Source organism: Rhinoraja longicauda, chromosome 9 (assembly GCF_053455715.1).
Source record: "Rhinoraja longicauda isolate Sanriku21f chromosome 9, sRhiLon1.1, whole genome shotgun sequence".
NCBI classification, from domain to species: domain Eukaryota; kingdom Metazoa; phylum Chordata; class Chondrichthyes; order Rajiformes; family Arhynchobatidae; genus Rhinoraja; species Rhinoraja longicauda.
In genome coordinates, this window is record NC_135961.1 from 65,645,353 (window position 1) to 65,667,988 (window position 22,636).

Sequence of the window (22,636 nt, forward strand, 5' to 3'; positions counted from 1 at the left end):
TACATTTACCCAGCCAATTAACCTACATACCTGTACGTCTTTGGAATGTGGGAGGAAACCGAAGATCTCGGAGAAAACCCACGCAGGTCACGGGGAGAACGTACAAACTCCTTACAGTGCAGCACCCGTAGTCAGGATCGAACCTGAGTCTCCGGCGCTGCATTCGCTGTAAAGCAGCAACTCTACCGCTGCGCTACCGTGCCGCCCAATTCAAACAAAACTTTAGAAGTTATAAATGGACACATGAGAATGCATGGTGAAGGGGGCTTTAGATGCCAAACATTGGCAGAGAGAAATTAAAAATTTAGCAAGCACTCCGAGCCACAGATTACTTCAGTTTAGTTTAGAGAAACAGCGCGGAAACAGGCCCTTCGGCCCACCGAGTCTGCACCGACCAGCGATCCCCGCACATTAATGCTACCCTACACACACTGGGGACAATTTACACATACACCAAGCCAATTAACCGACATACTGTACGTCTTTGGAGTGTGGGAGGAAACCGAAGATCTCGGAGAAAACCCACGCGGTCACGGGGAGAACGTGTAAACGTGGACTGGAGTTTTCAGTACTCCCTCTGCTTCATTTCTTTTCACATTATTGTGATTTAACAAAAAAAATGGTTCCTAATACTACATGAGATTATTCCTTTATTGTTTAGTTTAGTTTAGAAATATAGTGTGGAAACAGGTCCTTCAGCCCACCAAGTCCGCGCCAATCAGCAATCCACGCCCATATACACGAGCACTATCCTACACACTAGGGACAATTTACAATTTATAGAAGCCAACAAACTTCGACGTCTTTGGGATATAGGAGGAAGCCGGAACGCCTGGAGAAAACCCACGCGGGTCACAGGGAGAACGTACAAACGCCGCACAGGCAGCGCCCATAGTCAGGATCGAACCTGGGTCTCTGACGCTGTGAGACAGGAACTCTATCGCTGCGCCACCGTGCCGCCCTTACTCAATAGTAACTTGTTGTGGTCTGAAAAACAGTGATATTCTGAATTGTACTTTTAAAGATGGTGGTTAAGATACATACACCCTTTTTCATTCATTTCAAACAAAGGGACAAGAAAATTAACAATGACTTTGGCCCAGAGATAACATATAATCTTAATTGCAAACTGTCCATACTATTCCAGTTTTGTAAAAAGCTCCAACTTTTGAGACAATTATTCTAAACTATTGCTGCAGTCATGAAGGTGAAAGTATTTTGCCACTTCCACATTTTAAGTTACGACAGGCGGCACGGTGGCGCAGCGGTAGAGTTGCTGCCTTGCCGTGAATGCAGCGACGGAGACCCGGGTTCGATCCCGACTACGGGTGCTGTCTGTACGGAGTTTGTACGTTCTCCCCGTGACCTGCATGGGCTTTCTCTGAGATCTTTGGTTTCCTCCCAAACTCCAAAGGCGTGCAGGTATGTAGGTTAATTGGCTTGGTAAATGTTTTTTTAAAATTGTCCCTAGTGTGTGTAGGATAGTGTTAATATGGAAGGAACCTGGTGGGCCGAAAGGGCCTGTTTCTGCACTGTATCTCTAAAAACTAAAATAAAAACTTTAAAAAACACTATTTTTAAATGTAACTATCTTCTGAGATATTTTCTCCTGTTCACTTGAATTCAGTTGCTTGCTTGGCTGCGGAGTATAAATCGTCCAATGTTTGTACACAAGAGACTTCAGATGCTGGAATCTTGCTCCAAACAAAAACTGCTGGAGGAACTCAGTAGGTCAGGCAGCAGCTGTGGAGGGAATGGACAGACAAGGTTTTGGGTCTGAAGAAACGCCCCGACTCAAATCGTCACCTGTCCATTTCCCTTCACAGATGTTGCTGGACCCGCTGAGTTCCTTCAGTAGTTTAGTTTTCACTCAACCCTTCCAGACCTAGTAAATAGTGATAATGAGTTAATTATTCAAGGCTCTAAGTCCAGCACAAGATAACTGTCCGATTCACGCAGAGTAACAAGCAGATCCATCAAGTAACCTGCTGTATGTCAACCCATTTCACAGCTTTGTTGGAGTCAGTGAAAACGGTGAAACATTCCACGAGATACGAATTACCGAGAAAAGAATTAATGCAAAAATAAATTTCAAAACAATTGATAAAAGTTCAGTCAAGGTCAAAGTGGAACACTCTCAGATTTGTATCTTTTATCCGCCAATGCATGACCAAGTTAATACTTGAAGCAGAAAAGCTTTTCAAAATTCTCTCTACTTTTCTCAAGCCGCTCGTGGGCAAACATTTGCCGATTACGCTGAATTTCACAAAAATTGCTCCCAGGCAAAAATAAACCAACAAGAGCCGTAAATCATTTCAATCACCAATAACTGACTATTCTTGAAATATAAGACCTCACCATTGTTGTCACTTTATTGGCTGTTCTTTTTCAAGTTTGGTAAGCTGCACAAGCTCTCATTTTATTTCCCTTGATATTTACCATGTGTATAAATTTAAAGATCATAAGATGCATTGGATTTAATGCACATAGCAAAAGAGAAGCCCACAACAAAGACATTCTTTAGGCCTTTTGTCTTCAGATCTTTTATCAGTCATCACTTTCTGCAGAATGGTTTACTTTAGAATTTCCTGTAACTTGGCAATTATAAAAAGAAATGTTTATAATCCGATATGATCCAATAAATGAAGATTTTCTTTAACTTAGATTTAAACAATTTAATAAAAAACATTCCTCAAAACCACAAATGTTAATTCTCATCAACAATTTAGCGCAAAGGAATACAATAGGTTATTCTATCCAGCTTTTACTAATTGCAATTTGCAATTTTATAAGGAACTTTTACCCCTCCCCAAGTACTGATGACTTTGTTTAAATTATAAGAAATAATTTGGAGTACACAAACCCTTCAAACTTACTCACTTCCACCCAACCCTCTTGTTAAAAACTCTTAAAACATGATGAGTTTGCTATACCAAGCAGCACTGTAACAAAATCTCAAGGGTCCCAACCCAAAATGTCACCCATTCATCAGTCTTCCAAAAATGGTGCCTGACCCACTGAATTACTCCAGCACTTTGTGGTTTTATTTGCGAAGCAGCCCCTGCCATTGCTTGTGTCCACTGTATTTTTACTGCTACTCGACAATATTCTGAATTGTAGAAGAGAATAATCAGCAGGGACGCATTTTAAACATGTTAGGAAGGAGGAGGATTGGCCTGAGTTGTGAGATGTTCCTTATTCCAAACCAAATAACCAACGTGCTCATTCTCCAGCTCACAGCCATTCGTACAAGGTACCAGAAGACTGCTTTATCCAGCAGGTCAAATACACCAGTTTGATTCTCTGAACCAAGCTTTACAATTGGATAGGTTCAGCAACAGAAAATACCAACATGCAAGAAAAGCCGCACAAGTGTATCTTTTCTTGGTTAATTCACAAGACACAGACCATTGCACAACAAACCACAGTGCACAATGGTTTTTATACGACAGGTTTTCAAGAATGCCTCATTTAAAGTTATAGTGCATCTGGAGACAAATGTAGCCCAGATGAGGCCAAGAAAGCAGATGTACTCAGAGACATGCAGCATGGAAACATGCCCTTTGGCCCAACCTGCCCACGCCGACAAACATGCCCCATCTACACTAGTCCCACCTGCTTATATTTGGCCCATTTCCCTCTAAACCCATCCTATCCACGTACCTGTCAAAATGTTCCTTAAACGTTGCGATAGTACCTGCTTCAACTAACTCCTCCAGCAGCTCATTCCGTACACCCACCACCCTATGCATAAAAACGTTACCCCTCAGGTTAACTTAAATTAAATATTTTTCCCCTCACCTTAACTCTATGTCCTCTGGTTCGCGATTCCCCTACTCTGGGCAAAAGACTCTGTGCATTTACGCGATCTATTCCTCTCACGATTTTGTACACTTCTATAAGATCATCCCTCATCTTCCTGCACTCCAAGGAATATAGGCCGGGCCTGCTCAACCTCAACCAAGTTGCACAGGTACAAGTCCTGGCAACGTTCTTGTAAATCTTCTCTGCACCCTTGCCAGCTAGACAACATCTTTCCTATAACACAGCGACCAAAACAGAACACAATCCTCTAAAGGAGGCCTCACCAAAGTCTTGTATAACTGCAACACCACATCCCAACTTTTATACTCATTACTTTGACTGATGAAAGCCAATGTGCCAAAAGCCTATCTACCTACAACATGGTGGTGGCATTGGCCATTTTCTATGGAGTGGTCTGCTGGTGCAGCAGCATCTCAGCAGGGGAAGGGAAGAGACTTGACAAGCTGATCAGGAAGGCCAGCTCTGTCCTGGGGTGCCCCCTGGACTCAGTGCAGGTGGTGGGAGAGAGGAGGATGATGGCAAAGTTAACATCGCTGCTGGACCAGCAGACCACTCCATAGAAAATGGCCAATGCCACCACCATGTTGTAGGTAGATAGGGTGGTCAAAAAGGCTTTTGGCACATTGGCTTTCATCAGTCAAAGTAATGAGTATAAAAGTTGGGATGTGGTGTTGCAGTTATACAAGACTTTGGTGAGGCCTCCTTTAGAGGATTGTGTTCTGTTTTGGTCGCTGTGTTATAGGAAAGATGTTGTCTAGCTGGCAAGGGTGCAGAGAAGATTTACAAGAACGTTGCCAGGACTTGTACCTGTGCAACTGAGTAGATTCTTCAGTGACAGACTCCTTCACCCCAAGTGCGTGAAGGAGAGATATAGGAGGTCCTTCCTTCCCGCTGCTGTGAGACTGCACAACCAGCACTGCTCCCAGCAGACGAGTCAACAATAACAGCTAAGAACACACAGAAAACTGATGACAATTTATGTATCTTTTATTTATAATGAATGATCTCTTGCTCTCTTGCTATCCACTTTGCTGCTGTAACACTGTAGATTTCCCCGGTGTGGGACGAATAAAGGAATATATTATTATTATTATTATTATTACCACTTTCAAGGAACTGTACCTGTATTCCAAGACCCATCTGCTCTACAACACTCCCCAGAGCCCTATCATTCACTGTGTAGGTCCTGCCCATGTTAGACTTTCCAAAATGCCAAACTTCACATTTCTCTGGATAAATTTCCATCAAACTTTCCTCCGTCTACCTGCCCAACCGATCCAGATCCTGCTGCAGTTTTTGACAACCATCTTTACCATCTACAATACCACCCAATTTAGTGTCACCCGCAAACTTGCCCTGGCATACATTAGCGAAATAGGTTGAGATTTATTTTTAAAATGGGAATCTGGTAGTTCCTTGAACACCATTATTGATACCAGATTTCTAATTCCAGATTTAATCAAGTAACTGAATTTAACATTTCCGAGGTGCCATGGCACAAGATGAGTAACTTAGTGGGTCAGGCAGCATAGAAAATAGGTGCAGGTGGCCATTTGGCCCTTCGAGCCAGCACCGCCATTCATTGTGATCATGGCTGATCATCCACAATCAGTAACCCGTGCCTGCCTTCTCCCCATATCCCTTGATTCCGCTAGCCCCTAGAGCTCTATCTAACTCTCTTTTAAATTCATCCAATGAATTGGACTCCACTGCCTTCTGTGGCAGAGAATTCCACAAATTCACAACTCTCTGGGTGAAAAAGTTTTTTCTCATCTCAGTTTTAAATGGCCTCCCCTTTATTCTTAGAGTGTGGCCCCTGATTCCGGACTCCCCCGACATTGGGAACATTTTTCCTGCATCCAGCTTGTCCAGTCCTTTTATAATCTTATTCGTTTCTATAAGATCCCCTCTCATCCTTCTAAATTCCAGTGAATACAAGCCCAGTCTTTCCAATTTTTCCTCATATGACAGTCCCGCCATCCCAGGGGATCAACCTCGTGAACCTACGCTGTACTGCCTCAATAATAAGGATGTCCTTCCTCAAATTTAGGAGACCAAAACTGCACACAATGGAGAAAAGGAATAGGTGCCGTTTCGGGTTGAGACCCTTCTTCAGACTGACCATCCCAATTACGTGGCCACGACAATGCTGCAACTGCACACCCAAGGCAATCCTGCAGTAACAGCAAATAAATGAACCCATTGCCTACATTACCCATTGGGAAATAAAATGATACGGTTGGGAAATAAAGTTCCACTGCTTTCACACGACCCAACTGCAATGTTCAAAGACAAACATTTGCAGAATTCTAGATATATCGTCAGCCAATCTAGAATAACATCAGTTTTATACTGTTGGCAGGAGCGGTGAAAAATCACGAGGAGGTGAAATCGGTTGCAGTGGAAAAAAATTGCAATAATCAAGTTAACGCAGTTGGTATTAATCACAATAAAAAAAGGAGACAACCATACTTAACTCTTATTTGTTTAACAATCCTTTGCCAAGATCTTTATGCGATAGGTTTGCAGAATTAATGTGTCCACCCTCCAATCCCCCAAAGAAAAGATGGCCACAATATGACTTCTCTTTCATCAAATGGTTTGAGAATGGCACAATGTCAACTTGGGCCAACTTTAAAACTTCAGATAGAAACATTGCTTTTGATAAATTATGCATCGTTAACACCTTCGTTAAAACACCATGATACACCTAGTGCCAAAAAGAGCAATTGAAATTTGCAACAACAAAAAAAAGACACTTCATATATGCCAAAACTAAATCAAATCATGTTTCAACATTTTAGATATCACTGTCGACAAATCAGTTAAATGTGTTATTTACCTGGAACCCAGGTGATCTCCATTTCCATGCCTTTAATTTGTTCTTCCTTTCCTTGTATTGTTCTCAGGAGCTCTCTATATTTTGAAATCTGTTCATCATCCTTTTTCGTGTTAACTGCTGCTATAACGTCATCTGTGGATTAGAAAAATACTTTAAACTCAATTTCCTTAATGTACGTACATAACCAATTTGCAAATTGATCACGGCGAAGGGTTATTTGCAGAGAAACTATCTCACAACATTGCAACCACAATTGAATGCAGTTCCATCAAGTATCAAGTGTTCCACATAACAATAATGACAAATGTTTGAACTCCAGGAATACATTTGAAATAGCTATTGGAAATAAAATGCATATCATTACAACTTCAAGATGCGAGTTACTGCATCCTGCTTTCCTGCAAATTTTAACAACCACCATCCAGGTTCAAACACAATTACTCAAAGTTATTGTCAAATTGTCCTCCACTTTGCTCATTCCAGCAATTTCTTAGAACCAGAGTCCAAGAAATACACAAAATATACCGTGGATCAAAATGAAGGAGGTGAGCAAAAGTAAAACCGTAAACCTAGATACAAGGAACTGCAAATGCTGGATGACAAAGAAAGATGCAAACTGCTGGAATAACTCAGCGGGTTAGGCAGCTTCTCTGGGGATCATGGAAAGGTGACGTTTCGGGTCGGAAACCTTCCTGAGACAGATGCAGTGTGAGAAAGCTGAAAGAGAGCAGGGGACACGACAGAGCAAGGAAGGTGATAGGTGAACGAGGTGAGGGAGCTGGGGGTTTATTTGGCAGATGGTTTGACAAAGGCCAGAGATTGAAAGACAAACCGTTGTAAGATAAGGAGAGAAGTGTGAAATGTGAAGCCAGATGAAGGGATTCAGTGGAAAGTAGGGGGGGAATGGGGGATGGTATTGTAGGGGAAATGGGAATGCATCCAGTTGGGGCACAGTTGGGGGGGAAATGGGGAAATTTCTTTACCTTGTTGTGACTCCTCTTCCTCCACTATGTCTGCTTCATCATCTTCCTCACTTGAAGAAGCCAAGTAGGCATTGAAGTCCATCTCCTTAATCTCATCCTTCTGAAATCGTCTTGTCAATGTAGCAACACGCTCATGGTCTGTCTCATCCCATGTTAGTTCTGCCTAAAATATATAAAGATATTGCAAATGAGCCAAAGTATGCTGCATGTAATGTCACAAAATATTAATTATTATATAAAGAATTCAATATAGATATTACACTCATATATTTCCATCCAAGTCACTGATATGGACAATACAGCTCACCCCCTCCATGACACACTGGTCAACCTAAGGAGTACCTTCAGCAACAGACTGGATTCCACCAAGATGTAGTACAGAATGCCACAGGAGATCCTTCTTCTCTGTGGCTATCAAACTACAACTCCTCCCTCTTCTGCCGTGGGGTAGACTGACTCCAATGGTCACAGAATACTCCCTGGCTAGAATAGCACCCTTCCACCACAACCCTCTCTCTTCAAACCGGTTCTGAATCCAAATGACAAAGTCACCTTGAATCCCATGCATCCTCATCTTATGGACCAGCCTACCGTGAGGGACTTCATTAGATCTTCGTCAAGGCCCATGCAATCTCCTTTCTTAATAACCGGGGATAGATCCCATCAGGCCCTGGGGATTAGTCCATCGTAATGCTGTTCAAGATCCACAACACCAACTCTTTCTTGATCTCCAACTGTCCAGGCATATTACTATTATAACCATTAATTCTTCACAGACCAGACAAGTCTTTCCAGTAATTTTTGTCCAAAGAAAATGTGGGAGATGAAATGCCAGCCGCTCCAGCGATTATTTCCTTCATGCATCCCATGACGGATGACTTTTAGACTTTAGAGATACAGCGCGGAAACAGGCCCTTCGGCCCACCGACTCCGGGCCCACCAGCGATCACCCATGAGCATCTTGCTACATTGACAAGACGATTTCAGAAGGATGATACTAAAATAGACACTAAAGTCAATTTTACAACTTAACGATGTCAATTCACCTACAAGCTTGTACGTCTTTGGAATGTGGGAGGTAACCGGAGCACCCGGAGAAAACCCGCGTGGTCACAGGCAGAACGTGCAAACTCCGTACAGGCAGCACCCGTAGTCGGGTTCAAACCCGTGTCCCTGGTGCTGCAAGGCAGCAATTCTACTGCTGCGCCACTGTGCCACCCTGAAAACATTGGTTGGATTCAGTACTCTGCTGTGAATCTCCATTCCAGGCAGACAAATTTATAGCTAGCACATAAATGAAGCAGTTAAATGATTGTGCAAAAATTTGAACTCTGATCCAGAATATCCACATTTAAAAATCTGGAACATAAGTTAAGGCATTACCATCAACTCCACTTCCTCACATTTCTTCAGAAAGAAATTTCTTGGCATATCAAAAAGATAGAATGAAATCTGTCTCGCTCTGCCTCATTTTTCATCTGGACCACATTACGTAATTTTGCTGATGCAAGATGGCTTTTCTAAAAACGTGTTTAAATAGATGCAGGCAGGACCACAAAAGGCACAAATTGCACCTAGTTTTAACTGTTACCACATTCACATCTTTAGTTGAAACCAATCTAATTTGCTCTTTAGAAATTCCAAGTTCAGTTTGTGAAATGGATGATTTGTTATTCATACGTGATTCGTGTTGGTTAGAAAATTACAGGCAAATGCTTTTAATTACCTTTGATGAACTGAGTGCTGCTGAAGTGAAATATTTTGGTTTGTATGCAGCCAAATCCACATCTGCGGCAACATCCTTTGACTCTTCTTCAAATGTTAATTCGTCTGGTATAAACCTGAATTACAATACAAACCCAAACAAGCACTATTCAAGACATGTATTTCTTCAATTCCTTATTAACTCTAATAACTGCATATATAATCGAATTCAGCCGCCAAATGAAAATATTCAAAAACTACCTGAACTAAATGAACATACTTTAGGACAGTTGGTAAGTTGCGAAACTAAAAAAAGCAGAGATATTAATACAGTAACTACAAAATACAGCTTGATCAGCTGGGGCAGTGGGCAGAGGAATGGCAAATGGAGTTTAATACAGATAGGTGCAAGGTGTTACATTTTGGGAAGTCAAAGCAAGGGAGGATCTTCAGTAAATGCTTGGGCCATGGGGAGCGTTGTACAGCAGAGGGGTCCAGAGGTGCAGGTACATTGTTTCCTGAAAGTGGCGTCACAGTAGAAAGGGTGGTCAAGAAGGCTTTTGGTATGTTGTCTTTCAAAAGTCAGAGTATTGAGCAGAGAAGGTGGGATGTTAAGTTACAGTTGTACAATATGTTGGTGAGGTCGCATTCGGAGTCTTGTGTTGAGTTTGGCCATCTCAACCCGAAACGTCACCCATTCCTTCTCTCCAGAGATGCTGCCTGACCCGCTGGGTTACTCCAGCATTTCGTGTCTACCTGCTATAGGAAGGATGTCATCAGGCCAGAAATAGTGCGGAGAAGATTTAGGAGGACTTTGCCAAGACTCGAGGGGTTGAGCTATTGGGAGAGGGACAGGCTAGGACTTGGAGTGGAGGGGACTGAGGGGGGATCTTAAGAATCAAAACATCATGGGGGGGGAACAGATAGAGTGAATGCAGTCTTTTATCTAGAGAAGAGGAATCAAAAACCAGGGAACATGGGCAAATGGGCAGAGTAATGGCAAATGGAGTTTAATGCAGATTGGTGCAAGGTGTTACATTCTGGGAAGTCAAACTAAAGCAGGAACATAGGTTTAAGGTAAGAGGGGAACAACTTGATAAGAACCGGAGAGGCAACTTTTTACATAGAGGGTGGTGGGTATATGGAAGAAGCTGCCAGAGGAAGTAGTTGAGGCAGGGACTACAACATTTAAGACATTTGGACAGGAGTAGAATTAGACCATTCGGCCATCAAGTCTACTACGCCATTCAATCAGGGCTGATCTATCTCTCCCTCCTCACCCCATTCTCCTGCCTTCTCCCTTTAACCTCTAACACCATCACTAATCAAGAATCTATCTATCCCTGCCTTAAAAAATATCCACTGACTTGGCATCCACTGTCTTCTGTGGCAAAGAAATCTACAGATTCACCACCCTCTGACTAAAGAAATATCTCTTCATCTCCTTCCTAAAAGAACGTCCTTTAATTCTGAGGCTGTGACCTCTAGCCCTAGACTCTCCCACCAGTGGAAACATCCTAACATCCTTTGACATCCATTAGAGGGACATAGGCCAAGATGTGAAAAGGTGGGACTAGTGCAGATGGGGCATCTTTGTCAGCATGTCAAAGGGCCTGTTTCCATGCTGTATGACTCGATGATATATATTAGTCACTAATATTAATTCCTTTCAAGTCAGAGAGAAGTATCAGTTGTCATTGTTTTAAACAGCTCTCGCACAAAATAGATAGGCATCAAATAAAACTACTGCAAGTGGCCCAAGTGAAATTTCCAGGCTCAAAGTAATTGTCACCTGGGAATACTGTATTAAGGTGGCACAGTGGTGCAGGTGGTGAAGCTTCTGCCTCACAGTGCCAGATCCTGACTTGTATGGAATTTGCTGTCTGTGTGGAATTTGCACATTTTAGACAATAGGTGCAGGAGGAGGCCATTCGGGCCTTCGAGCCAGCACCGCCATCAGTATGCCCAAACAGTACACAGCAGCAAATACTGTGCGTCAAATGCATCCCTACATTGTGTGCCTGGAGGTCCTGAGATGGCAGGACTCTATAAAGATTTTCAGAGGGATCTTATCGAAACGTATAAGATTATTAAGGGGTTGGACACGTTAGAGGCAGGAAACATGTTCCCAATGTTGGGGGGAGTCCAGAATCAGGGGCCACAGTTTAAGAATAAGGGGTAGGCCATTTAGAACGGAGATGAGGAAAAACCTTTTCAGTCGGAGTTGTGAATCTGTGGAATTCTCTGCCTCAGAAGGCAGTGGAGGCCAATTCTCTGAATGCATTCAAGAGCGAGCTAGATAGAGCTCTTAAGGATAGCGGAGTCAGGGGGTATGGGGAGAAGGCAGGAACGGGGTACTGATTGAGAATGATCAGCCATGATCACATTGAATGGTGGTGCTGGCTCGAAGGGCCGAATGACCTACTCCTGCACCTATCGTCTATTGTCTACATTCACACCAAAATTGCAGAACATTAGTCAGAGGAAATCATTTTTCAATTTTTGGACCAGTGCACTCAGTAAAGCGCAAACCAAATGTGGAATTAATGTGAATTTCTTCACAGAGTATGATTAGCTCTTTATAATGGGTTTGTAGCCGAGTTGGAGGTCATGACCCAAACGAGTTGCAAAAATCTTCACAATATTGAAACATATAAGATAATTAGGGGATTGGACACATTAGAGGCAGATAACATGTTCCCAATGTTGGGGGAGTCCAGAACAAGGGGCCACAGTTTGAGAATAAGGGGTAGGCCATTTAGAACGGAGATGAGGAAGAACTTTTTCAGTCAGAGGGTGGTGAAGGTGTGGAATTCTCTGCCTCAGAAGGCAGTGGAGGCCAGTTCGTTGGATGCTTTCAAGAGAGAGCTGGATAGAGCTCTTAAGGATAGCGGAGTGAGGGGGTATGGGGAGAAGGCAGGAACGGGGTACTGATTGATAGTGATCAGCCATGATCGCATTGAATGGCGGTGCTGGCTCGAAGGGCTGAATGGCCTACTCCTGCACCTATTGTCTATTGTCTATTGTCTATTGTAATATCACCAGAGAATTGACACTTGCTTCAGGTTAGAGGGATTAGGCTGAATGCTGCCAAGTAAATTCCTAGTTATTTTTAGGTCTTCTCGTTCTAACATGATCAGAACTCAACTTGGCCAGGCTATCTATCACACAGGGAGAGAAATATAAGAAAAGAACTGCTGATGCTGGTACAAATCGAAGGTATTTATTCACAAAATGCTGGAGTAACTCAGCAGGTCAGGCAGCATCTCGGGAGAGAAGGAATGGGTGACGTTTCAGACTGAAGAAGGGTCTCAACCCGAAATGTCACCCATTCCTTCTCTCCCGAGATGCTGCCCGACCTGCTGAGTTACTCCAGCATTTTGTGAATAAACACAGGGAGAGAAGATGTTCTCACTGCAAACTCAGTTTAGTTTATTGTCATGTACACCAAGGTACAGTGAAAAGCTTTTGTTGCGTGCTAACCAGACTGCATTGGAAATGTTGACGCAGTCCCACTTGGGCGTCTGGTTGTTGACAAATGGTCTGAAATTTTAAAATGGAACAGCCTCAACATATTAATAGACACAAAATACTGGAGTAACTCAGCATCTTCTGAAGAAGGGTCTCGGCCCGAAACGTCACCCATTCCTTCTATCCAGAGATGCTGCCTGTTCCGCTGATTTACTCCAGCATTTTGTGTCTGTCTTCGGGGTAAATTGGCATCTGCAGTCCCTTCCGACACACAGCCTCAACATATTTATGTACCAAAGAGAATGAGAGTTTGCTGGCAAATGGAAAGTGATTCGATTGTACAATGTGTAGTAGGAAGGAACTGCAGATGCTGGTTTAAACCGAATATAGACACAAAAAGCTGGAGTAACTCAGCATCGTATCTGGAGAGAAGGAATGGGTGATCCTTCTTCAGACTGGTTAGGGATAAGACCATGTTTGGAATATCCCAAACCAGTCTGAGGACGGGCCTCGACCCGAAACGTCACCCATTCCTTCTCTCCAGAGATGCTGTCTGCCCCGCTGAGTTACTCCAGCTTTTTGTGTCTATCTTCACTTGTACAATTATGCCTTGCTTTAGCAGACCAAAGAAATGGAAATTCAACATCTTTACTGAACCTGAGATCCAGAAAGGAACTGCTGCTTTCATACTCCATCCCATCACATTCCTCATAGAGCTTATTGGCCGTTTCAGGAGAATCGCATTCCACCACTGCGTAGTAGTACTGCAGCCGTTTGAACTGGTACTCCCGCACTTTTTCCCGGATAATTCTATGAAGGAAGTACAAGTGGTTAATGTAAATAATATCTATTCATCTAGTAATCACTTCTAAATCATTGATCATTCTGAATTCTATTGTGGTCTAACAGAAGTCTTCAGTGCTGATATTTAATTATTTCTAAATTTGGTTCACTCTCTCAATAGGTTGCCAAAATTGAAGTACCTTAAAAAATAGGTATATCATTGAAATAGGTATATCACGTGCTGGAAATATTTAGAAGCTTAGCAAACATCCAAGGACAAAGTGGTAACATTTCACTGAAAATATTCCCCCTCAGAAATCACGTGACCTGATGCATTAACAACCACTGTCTAACCTGTTGAGCATTTCTCACAATTTCTGCTCTTAGTGGGGAAAATGCTAGAGTCAGTTATTAAAGATGTGATAGCACTGAAGACCGCACCTGGAGTATTGTGTGCAGTTTTGGTCTCCTAACCTGTGGAAAGACGTTCTTGCCTTAGAGGGAGTACAGAGAAGGTTCACCAGATTGATCCCTGGGATGGCGGGACTTTCATATGAAGAAAGACTGGATAGACTGGGCTTGTACTCGCTGGAATTTAGAAGACTGAGGGGGGGATCTTATAGAAACATATAAAATTCTTAAGGGGTTGGAGAGGCTAGATGCGGGAAGATTGTTCCCGATGTTGGGGGAGTCCAGAACCAGGGGTCACAGCTTAAGGATAAGGGGGAAGTCTTTTAGGACCGAGATGAGAAAACATTTCTTCACACAGAGAGTGGTGAGTCTGTGGAATTCACTGCCACAGAAGGTAGTTGAGGCCAGTTCATTGGCTATATTTAAGAGGGAGTTAGTTGTGGCCCTTTTTGCTAAAGGGATCAGGGGGTATGGAGAGAAGGCAGGTACAGGCTACTGAGCTGGATGATCAGCCATGATCATATTGAATGGCGGTGCAGGCTCGAAGAGCCGAATGGCCTACTCCTGCACCTATTTTCTATGTTTCTATGTAAAATATGCAGCATGTTGATTTGATAACATGCTAATCAATGGCTAAGCAAGAATCCAAATAGGTCCCACTTCCTTAGTGAAATTGGAGTTAAAGCAAATGCAGATGCTGATTTATACCAAAGATAGACACTGGAGTAACTTAGCAGGTCAGACCAGCAGCTCTGGAGAAAAAGGATAGGTGATGTTTTGCATCCCTCTGTTTTCAGGCGTCTGAACAGTCTTTTCATAAACTAGAGTATTGTCTGATTCACCTCTGGTCCAGTGCAGACATTGGACTTTGTCTATGGAACAGGTGCACAATGAAAACTATATTCTTCACACTGTTTGCTTTTGCTCTATCTATTTGTACTTGAGTTAGACTTAATTGTATCTATATACGATGTTTCTGATGTGTTAGGATAGCATGCCAAAACAAAACCTTACACTGTACCTTGGTATATGTGACAATAATAAATACAAACCTAATACACTTTAGGTTTTATCTGACTGAGGTTGCAAACCAATGTCATTCAGATGCTCCTCGACTTACGATGCTTCGACTTACGATATTTAGACTTTACGATGGTGCAAAAGCGATACACATTCAGTAGAAACCGTACTTCCAATTTTGAATTTTGATCTTTTCCCAGGCTAGGCTATGATGTTGGGTAGGTTAGGTGGCTATGATGTTGGGTAGGTTAGGTGGCTATGATGTTGGGTAGGTTAGGTGGCTATGGTGTTTGGTAGGTTAGGTGTATTAAATGCATTTTCGACTTATGATACTTTCGATTTACGTGGGTTTATCTGAACGTAACGCCATCGTAAGTCGAGGAGCATCTGTACATTGTTCTATCATTTGACACCATCTTAAAAAATAAATCCCACATTTACAGGCAATCTATAATAAATTCAAAACATTCCCAAATAGGACTTTTAGTACAAAACATCGCATGAGAAATTCTTGCTGACAATTGAACAATAATTAGCTTCAAAAAGAAAAAAAAATCCCTTTCTCCTGCCCTGTCCATTTTCCATTTAATATTGATAAAGGAGAAGACAGTGAGAACCAAATTAATACTATTTTATTCACAAAATGAACATCAGTCTGAAGAAGGGTCTTGACCCGAAACATTACCCATTCCTTCTCTCCTGAGATGCTGCCTGACCTGCTGAGTTACTCCAGCATTTTGTGAATAAATACCTTCGATTTGTACCAGCATCTGCAGTTATTTTCCTACACTAACAAATTAATACTGGTACAGAAGGCAGAAACTCTTCATTCATTTAGTATGGCAATGCAGTGCCCTCAATTGGTAGGTTTTGGAATTATTCTAATCTTTATCATCCCTTTGCAACAAAAATTTGAGACAGAGAGTGCTGGTGTAACTCAGCGGGTCAGGCAGCATCTCTGGAGAACATGGATAGGTGACGTTTCACAGAGTGCTGGAGTAACTCAGCGGGTCAGGCAACATCTCTGGAGAACATGGATAGGTGATGTTTTGAGTCAGGACCCTTCACACAAGATTCAAATAAAACTGAGTTTCTCGTACTAAAAGTCCAAATGTTAAGAATAAAATTAATTGTCCCTCTTTTGAACGTCTATCATGAACCTACATTTCTTTGAGAACTAAAAAAGAACTATCATAAGGTCATAAATGATAGGAGCAGGATTAGGCCATTTGGCCCATCAAGTCTACTCTGCCATTCAATCATGGCTGATCTATCTCTCCCTCTCAACCCTATTCTCCTGCCTTCTCGTCGTAAGCCCTGACACCCTTTACAACTATATTGTGTTATCAACTGACATGAGGGGTTGACCATGCTTCCACTCTGCTCGTGCCTTCAATGGGTGTCATGGGTTATGGGGAGATAGCAGGAGAATGGGGTTAAGAGGGAAAGATAGATAGATCAGCCATGATTGACTGGCGGAGTAGACTTAATGGGCCGAATGTCCTAATTCTGCTCCTATAACCTATGAGGTAGAGTATAGCGAGAGCTTCCATGAGGCAAGTGATTTATTCACATCTCTAGTTACCCATTTGTCCTCTTAAGTCTGATTATTAAGTTTGCTTTTCAGGTCAGAACAGAAGGAAAAAAAAGTAATTGTGAAGAGAAACGGTTACAAATGACAGAATGTTTGCCGATCACCTGATGGACAGTTCAACGATCATTTGGAGTTTGGATAGGAGAAAACATACTTTTTAATTCTACTTCGGTACAGTTCACCATTTTATTATTTCTATCAATTACAAAAAGGAAATTGCACAGACTGGGAACCTAGCAAATGTGATGCTTTTTTGATGGATAAATCAACTAGTTAGCTTTGGGTAGTCCTTCAATAAAAATATTTTTACAACAAAACTTACTTTCATATAGTTTCTTTACGATGGCAAAACCTGATGAGGACCTTCACAGGGAGGTCTTCAAGCAGAATTTGTTTACAGCCATATGTCAAAAAGGGAAAGAACTGCTTGGTCAAAGAGCCAGCACCAGGGACCCTAAATCGATCCTGACTACAGGTGCTGTCTATATGGAGTTTGTATGTTCTCCCTGTGACCGTGTGGGGTTTCTCCGGGTGCTCCGGTTTCCTCCCACACTCCAAAGATGTAGATTTGTAGATTAATTGACTTCTGTAAAATTGTAAATTATCCTTAGTGTGTAAGATAGTGCAAATGTACTATCGCTGGTCGGCGTGGTCTTAGCGGGCTGAAGGGTCTGTTTCCGCGGGCTTTATCTCTAAAGTCTAAAGTGAAAGAACATATTAAAAGGAAGAAAGAGAGGTTGCAAAGCTCAGGTAAAACAGGGATTGCCAAATATTGCAGCAGAATTCACGGTGCTAAATGGTCCAGCAAGCTTTCTTTACCTTTGCTCACTGGTGTCTTCGTTTTCATTTTCCGGTAAGTTATTCCCCATTAATTCTGTAGGCCCGTGTAATCTCTCCTCTTTCATTTTTTCCTTTCCAAATTCTGACGGGTAGATCTAAATTGAGCACATCAGTCAGTTTGAAACCATTTTAGTTGCATATATATAACCCACTGACTAAATAATCTGCAGATAATATGCATTTATTCTGAGCATTTATGGGGAGACCCAAATAACAACCCCAATGAACAACTTCTATTTTCCTAATGTCGTGAATGTGGGTCACCTACATACTGATTACACAGAATGAACATAGGCTCCTTATTAGAACTGATCTGTATCATTGGGCTTGTATACTCCGCAATTTAGAAGGATGAGAGGGGATCTTATTGAAACATATAAGATTATGAAGGGATTGGACACACCAGAGGCAGGAAACATGTTTCCAATCTTGGGGGAGTCCCGAACCAGGGGCCACAGTTTAAGAAAAAGGGGTAGGCCATTTAGAACAGAGATGAAGAAAAACCTTTTTCACTCAGAGAGTTGTGAATCTGTAGAATTCTCTGCCTCAGAAAGCAGTGGAGGCCAATTCACTGGATGCTTTCAAGAGAGAGTTAGATAGAGCTCTTAATGATCGAAGGTATTTATTCACAAAATGCTGGAGTAACTCAGCAGGTCAGGCAGCATCTCGGGAGAGAAGGAATGGGTGACGTTTCGGGTCGAGACCCTTCTTCAGACTGAAGGGTAGACTGATCAGTCTGAAGAAGGGTCTCGACCCGAAACATCACCCATTCCTTCTCTCCCGAGATGCTGCCTGACCTGCTGAGTTACTCCAGCATTTTGTGAATAAATACCTTCGATTTGTACCAGCATCTGCAGTTATCTTCTTATACTACTTGGAGGTCTTAATGATAGCGGAGTCAAGGTATATGGGGAGAAGGCAGGAACGGGGTACTGATTGTGGATGATCAGCCATGATCACGGTGAATGGCGGTGCTGGCTCAAAGGGCCGAATAGCCTACTCCTGCACCTATTGTCTATTGTATTGTCTTTCAATAATATCACCAACTTCTGTATTCCTTCCATCATCTATTTTAACTATAATTTAATCTAGGAACTGCAGATGCTGGTTCAAAAAAAAAGACAGTGCTGGAGTAACTCAGAGGGTCAGACAGCATCTCTGGAGAACACGTACAGGTGACGTTTCAGGTCGGGAACCTTCAGTCTTGAAACGTTAGCTGTCCAGTTCTTCAAATTTAATCTATTTGCATTTGCTTTAAACCTGCAGAAGGTGTTATCTACGATTTTACACCGACTTGCAAAAATACTTCTATTTACTGAAACAAAAGGGAAGAAGGGGCTCGACCCGAAACTTCACCCATTCCTTCTCTCCTGAGATGGTGCCTGAGTTACTCCAGCATTTTGTGTCTACCTTCGAAACAAAAGGGAAAATCGTGATCCAACCAATTTAATGCAATGTATAAAATAGATTATTTATGTAGTTCATCAGCCAAAATGTTTCACTAAAGTTGATAAAACCCATACATCTGCAATAAAATTCAGGCTTAGAAGTACTGCTCTTTTTGCCTGTCATAATCCTTTGTAAACAAGGTTTTACAAAAAAAGGAACATTAACTTCAGCACAGGAACTTATACTTCCAACATCTCACTAATGAATCCCAGCAAAATTCTGTAATACTTTTAAATTGAGATTTAGATTTAAAAGGAAATTGAGATTTAGATTTAAAAGGAAATGAACTGCAACTTGATGACTGCTGGGTTTTTCAGCATCGCTGATCAAAAGACAGAGTGAAATCAAAGTGGAAATGTGACCCAAGTGCTCTAGTACGAAATGGAGTCATTCTCCACCGAGTGAGAGTCGTAACGGACAAGATTAGACAGCAATGGGCAGCAGGTGCGGAACTGGCAGCCTGCCAGTATCCCATCGAGATGAAAGAACCCCAGCAGGCAGCTCTCCTTACCATGGAAAGGGCAAGAGGAAATTTAACAGAACTTTCAAAGTTATTAAGTTTTATAGTAATTAAGGACAAATGTTTCTGAGGGCAAGGTAGTCAATGATCAGAGATTTAAGATTACTGGTGCGGAGATCAGAATGATAAGAGAAGATTTTGTTTTTTGATTTGCAGGCTTTTAACAATGTGCAATACATTGTTTGAAAATGTGGCAAAAGCAGATTCAAAATTAACCTTCAAAGGAGAGTGGATAAGTATTTAAAGGGGAATAATTTGCAAGAATTTGGCTGCAGCAGGAGATCACTTTTCAACACAGATGTGATAAGCTTAATGGGACCTTTCTGGAGTGATGCAGTAGAGAAATAGGTGCTTCAGCCCAACACCTTCAAGAAGCCCCCATCAAATCTAGTCCTATCTTCCTGCATATGACCCATATCTTTTTAAACCTTTCCTATCCATGTAAAGTGGCTCAAATCCAATTTTCTTTTTAACCTTACTTTATGAAGTTGCACGAATAACAACGTTATAACTTCGAGCTCAGTTTATTAAGCACGAAGATGCAAAGTTACAGTCCAAGCCGAAGCTCGCGAACAAGATGACTCCCGCAGATACTGCGCATGTGCCAGATAACCTCTTGCAGGAACGGCATATGCTAAGACCTGACATGGACTGAGTGTGAATTCAGTGACTGATCTCCAACCCCTTTCCTTAGCTCATGTTCCCAATCAAACTAAATATCATGCGATTTATTCACAAAATGCTGGAGTAACTCAGCAGGTCAGGCAGCATCTCGGGAGAGAAGGAATGGGTGACGTTTCGGGTCGAGACCCTTCTTCAGACTGATGTCAGGGGGGCGGGACAAAGGAAGGATATAGGTGGAGACAGGAAGATAGAGGGAGATCTGGGAAGGAGGAGGGGAAGGGAGGGACAGAGGAACTATCTAAAGTTGGAGAAGTCGATGTTCATACCACTGGGCTGCAAACTGCCCAGGCGAAATATGAGGTGCTGTTCCTCCAATTTCCGGTGGGCCTCACTATGGCACTGGAGGAGGCCCATGACAGAAAGGTCAGACTGGGAATGGGAGGGGGAGTTGAAGTGCTCGGCCACCGGGAGATCAGTTTGGTTAATGCGGACCGAGCGCAGGTGGTTAAATATATCAAGCCGTATACAAAATACAGCTACTGCTAAAATAGGCATACAAGGTAGGAGATTCTACATACTAAATACTAAAACCTATAGTCAAACAAATGCACACACTGTAGGACACACAGTTAAAGTGACTGATCTACACTTACCACAACTATGATTAATACAAATCGCTGGAATAACTCAACGAGATGTTGCTTGCCCCGCTGAGTTACTCCAGCACTTTGTGTCTTTGTTTGTAAATCAGCCTCTGCAGTTCCTTATAACCACAATATTAATAAAAATATCCATAATTTTGGTAGATGAATGGAGATTTGCTTTCACTGAACACTATTTAATGCAATGTAATATGTATCTAAACAAGGAAATATTTCCCTTTTTTTTTTACTTCGAATGCTGTAGAAACAATAGCAAAGGGCAAGATCAATATTATGCCAAGATTTACTACCTGAGGCAAATTTAAATGTTGCCACTATCAATTACACTTTCAAAAAACAATCACATTCAGGTTATTATCACTCAATCATTTTTAATTCATAAGCAAGAGCTTTCTGAGTATTATCAGTTAATATTATCTGAGCATTATCTAAATATCAGTGAGAAGTGAGAAATAAAACAGTGCAACCTTGGAAAAAACCTGAACCATTTAAACAAACTCACCTTCACAGACAATACAGCACCACCTTTGGGGATGAAAGAATTGAATAACACCATCAAATCATTTGCCTTTATTTTGTCCCAATCTTGGTTGCAAACTGCAAATCGCCGAGTAACCTAACAAGGAAATAAGGATGTTATGGAAATTGTCCCATGAAAACTGATTCAATAACAGGGCATAAAAAATGTCAAAATGCAGAGATTTTTAAGAATATTTGCAAAATAGATAAACCTCGTTATAACAGATCATGAGGGGGAGAAATGGGCGTCCGTCATTGCCGAGTGTTCACGATTAACTGAGTAAGGGATTGGCTCCAACCACCATATACAAAGTTATTTTTAAACAGCTACAAATATACTTTTGTTACTGCAAGCAAAAAATACTAAAGGCTGTTTGTTTTGTTTAGTTCAGTTTAGTTTAGAGATACAGCGCGGAAACAGGCGTTTCGGCCCACCAAGTATGCACCGACCAGCGATCCCCGCTTAATAACACTACCCTCCACACACTAGGGACAATTTTATATTCACACCAAACAGTGGGCGAGTTGCTGCCTTGCTCTGGTTTATTTCATATCATATCATATCATATATATACAGCCGGAAACAGGCCCTTCGGCCCACCAAGTCCGTGCCGCCCAGCGATCCCCGTACATTAACACTATCCTACACCCACTAGGGACAATTTATACATTTACCCAGCCAATTAACCTACATACCTGTACGTCTTTGGAGTGTAGGAGGAAACCGAAGATCTCGGAGAAAACCCACGCAGGTCACGGGGAGAACGTACAAACTCCTTACAGTGCAGCACCCGTAGTCAGGATCGAACCTGAGTCTCCGGCGCTGCATTCGCTGTAAAGCAGCAACTCTACCGCTGCGCTACCGTGCCGCCACATTCACATGTTTAAACTGTAATCTTTTATTCTTAATGTTTAATGTTTTATGCACCAAGGCATATTCCTTGTATGTGTACATACTTGGCCAATACACTTATTCAATTCAAATCAGTGCTTGCAGCGCCAGAAACCCTGGTTCGATCCCGACTACGGGTGCTGTCTGTACGGATTTTGTACGTTCTCCCCGTGACCGCGTGGGTTTTCTCCGAGATCTTCAGTTTCCTCCCACACTCCAAAGACGTACAGGTATGTAGGTAAATTAGCTTGGTAAAATGTAAAAATTGTCCCTAGTATGTGTAGGATAGTGTAAATATGCTGTGATCGTTGGTCGGCGCGGACCCGGTGGACCGAAGGGCCTGTTTCCGCGATGTATCTCTAAACTAAACTAATTAACCTACAAACCTATACATTTTTGGAGTGTGGGAGAAAACTGAATATCTCAGGGAAAACCCACGCAGGTCACGGGGATAATGTACAAACTCCGTACACACAAGCACCCGTAGTCAGGATTGA

The 22,636-nt window shown here is 42.1% G+C and overlaps 1 protein-coding gene across 3 annotated transcripts in view; it reads right to left on the reverse strand.

The window, feature by feature from the left end:
- The window catches only part of esf1 (ESF1 nucleolar pre-rRNA processing protein), a 65,201-nt gene that overhangs the window by 34,813 nt on the left and 7,752 nt on the right, over nt 1–22,636 (reverse strand). For all 3 annotated transcript variants that reach the window (XM_078405654.1, XM_078405655.1, XM_078405656.1), the window contains exons 4-9: nt 21,231–21,344; nt 17,453–17,568; nt 13,483–13,635; nt 9,377–9,491; nt 7,651–7,813; nt 6,668–6,799 (exon numbers count right to left, since the gene is read on the reverse strand). In XM_078405654.1, coding sequence (XP_078261780.1) covers nt 6,668–6,799; nt 7,651–7,813; nt 9,377–9,491; nt 13,483–13,635; nt 17,453–17,568; nt 21,231–21,344 — 793 coding nt within the window. The remainder of the gene's footprint in view (nt 1–6,667; nt 6,800–7,650; nt 7,814–9,376; nt 9,492–13,482; nt 13,636–17,452; nt 17,569–21,230; nt 21,345–22,636) is intronic.